At 27.2% G+C, this 4,305-nt stretch overlaps 1 protein-coding gene across 1 annotated transcript; it reads right to left on the reverse strand.

Moving 5' to 3' along the window:
- LOC105626058 lies at positions 1–1,657 on the reverse strand. Its single transcript, XM_012207371.1, has 6 exons — positions 1,389–1,657; positions 1,130–1,252; positions 940–1,030; positions 553–692; positions 136–268; positions 1–51 (listed from the first exon to the last, which is right to left on the reverse strand). Exons 1-6 carry the CDS (start codon positions 1,655–1,657, stop codon positions 1–3), a joined length of 807 nt encoding a protein of 268 aa, XP_012062761.1.
- Positions 1,658–4,305: the final 2,648 nt, after the last annotated feature.

Consider the following 4,305-nt stretch of genomic DNA (forward strand, 5'->3'; position numbering starts at 1 on the left):
TCACTGCATTGAACGGAACACAGTAAGATAAGACAGAGAAGTTTTTACAACCTTTAAAAAATAAAAGATTTTTCTTGATAAATTACGCTTATGACAATAAAAATTAAAAACACGGTAATGCAGTTATATATTTACTGTGGCAAAGTTATCGATGGATAGAATCATTAGTTTACTAGCTGTTATTCTGCAAGGTATTACTGTTTTGTACATCATTAGGAGCAGAAGTTTTCGACATCTTTGTGAAGTATAATACCAATTGGCCCTGCAGCTATTATGTGAAACAAGAAAAATTAAAATAATTAACGATAAATCTAGCAAATATTTGCATTTATAAGTTTTTGTCTCGCCATCCAAACATAAAAAGAAAAATTAATTAATTGTCTCGTATATGCTACATATAAAAAGATTATTTATGGCTTATAGCAATTGTAATTAATATGCCTATAACAAAGAAAACTATACATTTTTATTTGAGTTTTCCCTCGAAAGCTTAAAAAAGAAAAGAGAAAAGAAAATTAGGTAATTAGATTACTGACTTGGATTCATTCTTACATAGATTCATATGGGAGGACGCTGTAGTCAAGTAAAAATTGACCTTGCCAAAAATGAAGAAATAAATGAATAAGTTGTGCAACGTAGATAGTTAAGGGTCCGATGATGTCATTTGCGCCTTTATCTAAATTCATTAGCACCTAAAATACACATGACTTATTTTTGTACTTTTTTTGGCTATCGCATTGATAAATTTATCGATTACTAAAAATTGTTAAAAATGGTTATTTATTAGATTATTTATAAAGATTTTTTTCTCAATTTTCTGTTTGTTATCGTCGAAATATAATAAAAATGTTACTAAAATTTATTATTTATAATATAAATTTATAATATAAATTTATTCTTATTTATTATATTAATAGAAAAGGAATAACTGATACATACTTGTATACCGGATATACTGCTAACAATCATATTTAAGTTAAGAGTCATCAGAAATATTTTTGTAAATAACGATTCGATATGCTCTGCAAATCTGTAAAATGGAAACACTAAACGATAATTTGTATTAATATGTAAATACCAATATCAATGACAAAAATGTATGTAGATATTACATGAATTTCATACGTACTCTATCACAATGATATGTCTACGTAAACAATGTAAAGTTTTACTGTAATTGTCGTCTTTTACTTTGATTGATTTCACATCAAAATTTTCCTCGTTATTTTTACCAATGTTCTCCAGTGTGTTTCTGTAATGCCAGAAATATATTTTTGGCAAAAATCGAGATTTCGAGATTATATGAGTCATCGAAGAAATTGATTACAAGAAGAACATTCCTGTTTTTTCATGATTAAAAGAGATTTTTCATGATCAAAAAAGCTTACCCAATAATCGAGAACATTCCACAAGCATGCTGAATTAAACTATAGTACAATCCATCAACGGCGATTGTGGCAAACGAATGAGCGACTACGGCCACATAATTATGCACTGCTATTGGATATATATATTGATTGAATTTTTCGCCGTACTCTACATGGAAGGGTAATCTCGATGCATATGTTATAGAAGATTTTGTCAGATTGAAGACATCATTCGCTGTCAGAGTCAGCACGATTGGTTTAAGCATGAAAAGGCACGCGGTCGTGTGCATGAAAACTAGGAAATGTATACATTGTATGCAAGATTTTCAAGCATATATTGATATGTTTAAAAAAAAATCGATATTTTTTGCAATTAGTATATTTTTTATGCAATTTTTCTTTAAGGGGAGTGACCAAATTGTCGGAACATTGCATTCGATATAAATCTCCGAATTTATTCCTGAACGGAATAAAAAATTCTTTTGTAAGATTAAAGATACAAAATTTGGAGATGCTGCAGTGGACTTTATACTTAAAGTGGAATTAAAAAGATATTATAATCAAATCAAATTAAATATGGTTCTTATACCGAGTAAATATATGTTTACATTAAATAAATATTTAACATTATTCAAATAAATATTTAAAATTTAATACACAGTTTTCTCTCAGTATAAAATCGTGAGAAATATCCAGAATGCACACTTACGTACATGTGCATTCAAAATGTTTACATAAATTTTTACAACTTCAAAATTCTACACACCTGCATAAGATGTTTCCAGATATTGTCCAAACTTAGTATGCCGTTCTAAAATAATCTTTTCTACATTTGTATTTAATGATAGCCAGTCCTTTTGTATTATGTTAAGACAAATCTTTAACTAAACAAATGTTCGTATGTTTCTTATTGTCAGGATGTCTTTAAATAACAGCATTATTCATCTTGAGCAGGTCTAAACTGACTAAACTGAGTCAAAAAGTCTTCTATTATTTTGCAATTTTTGTAATGATTAACGAAATATTAATTACTAAAAATCGCTAAATATATTGGCCTTCAATAATTTTTTACTTAAATACTATCAACTTTACAGAAAAACTGCAAGAGAACAAAAAAACATTTATTTTCTTCTCATAGAACTCTACGAATTTTTTCAGAATTTTTATTAACTTTTTAGTATTGCATTTTCTTACGTTTACCAACATGAGAAAATACGCTATTAAAAAATTCTAAAAAAATTCTGAAAAAACCTCAGAATTTTATGAGAAGAAAATAAATAATTTTTATTTTTTACTATTTTTTTCTATAAAAATTGATAGTATTTGAGATAAAATTATTGAAGATCAATATTTAGTAATTAATATCTCGTTAACTATGCGAAAATTACAAAATAGTAAAGGACTTTAAACTTTCCGATTCAGTTTAGTTTGTTCTATCTGCTTAGGATGGATGATGTCGTAATTTAAGGTCACCCTGCATATTTATACAAAAGTAAAAAATTATTGAAAGATTATTGAAAGATTGAAAACTCATTACTTACTTTCTCATTATTTAACATTATGACCAATATTTTGAAACTGAATAATATGCTGATGAATATCGATGGCGCACACTCGAATATGTCATCGAGAGTGGTCGAGCCGATCAATAAATAAAGTATCTATTGGATTGTCCGGAAAGTTCGTGCCGATTTTGAAGGAAAATTGAAACGCAGAAGATTTCAATTTTTAATTTCATTTATTAAATTTAAATCTTTTGTGGATAATTCAATATATTAGATTTAAACGCAATTACGAATTGATAAATTGAGCATATTTTTCTAAATTTGAAATGACTACATAGACATATGTTTATTTTTTCATAATTTTCCACATACATTTAATATTTTCATTTTTCTGATAAATTATATTAAAATATTTGTTTTTAATATAGTTTCTCTTCTTTTTCTTCTTAAAATTAAATTAAAGTGATATCTTTTAATAATTTAATAAAATTTTACATATATATATATATATATTCACGCATATATATGTGATTTTCATTACCTAGTTTAATGAGTAACTATATTGATATATTAAATTCTTAACTTCTAATCATACAAAAAAAGAAAATATATAGTAATTTTGTAGTGCAAGAAATAGATTATAGAATATTCTTTTCTGGCAAATCTTTTAATGAATATACCTGAGGTATCAGAATAGTAAAGCTAAACACAAACAGTGACACAAAGCGAATACATCTATCGCGAAGTTTATGATACGGCCATAATCCTGAAATAGTCAGATATAATCTAAGAACAAAGTAATAGCGGCTTTGACAAACGTCTTCCTTGTCGTTCATTTTTCGGAATATTAAGATTGCGAACTCTATTAGCGATTCAATGCAAATGTTTGACATTCGAGAAATTGCGGAAACTTATTTATCAATTCTATCTATCTTCTGTTCCGTAATAGTACCGTAATTACGCTAAGGTATAAGTACCTCCATTTACTGTATGCGTTTTAGCAATGTCCTTTCTACATTATAAAGCTAATACCTTATTGTTTCTCTCTGAAAGGACATTTTCCTTTACTTTCATATTCTGTTTTCATTATTGTGAATCAGTTTCAAATGTATCTCTTAACACATTACGTGAATTTATCTCGTGCGGGAAAAGATAAAATTTTGTCTGCATTCGAACAATGGAGTGATTGCAAAAAGTAAATAGCAGATATGATAAATTACGTAAGAATATAATTATTATTTCGATTCAATTTAGAAAATTTTTACGAACTTCGACGTTTATGAGTAAATTTCTGATTTGAGTTTGATTTGAGTAAAGTTGAGATAACATAGAGATGAAAGATAATTCTTAAAATTCAGATCTTGATTATGGATCATCCGTCCGCTTTTTGGATAAATACTTTCCGGATTAAATTAGTTATATCCGTACGATAA

This window comes from Atta cephalotes (genome assembly GCF_000143395.1).
Source record: "Atta cephalotes unplaced genomic scaffold scaffold00004, whole genome shotgun sequence".
Taxonomy (NCBI): Eukaryota; Metazoa; Arthropoda; class Insecta; order Hymenoptera; family Formicidae; genus Atta; species Atta cephalotes.

What these genes read in the sequence shown, in the direction of transcription:
- LOC105626058 (XM_012207371.1), bottom strand. Translation starts at nt 1,657, where the DNA reads ATGCACACGACCGCGTGCCTTTTCATGCTTAAACCAATCGTGCTGACT. An exon ending in AGACATATCATTGTGATAGA is followed by an intron (nt 1,031 to 1,129) that starts GTACGTATGAAA and finishes TCCATTTTACAG; the next exon opens with ATTTGCAGAGCATATCGAAT. An exon ending in GTCCTCCCATATGAATCTAT is followed by an intron (nt 269 to 552) that starts GTAAGAATGAAT and finishes TTCACATAATAG; the next exon opens with CTGCAGGGCCAATTGGTATT.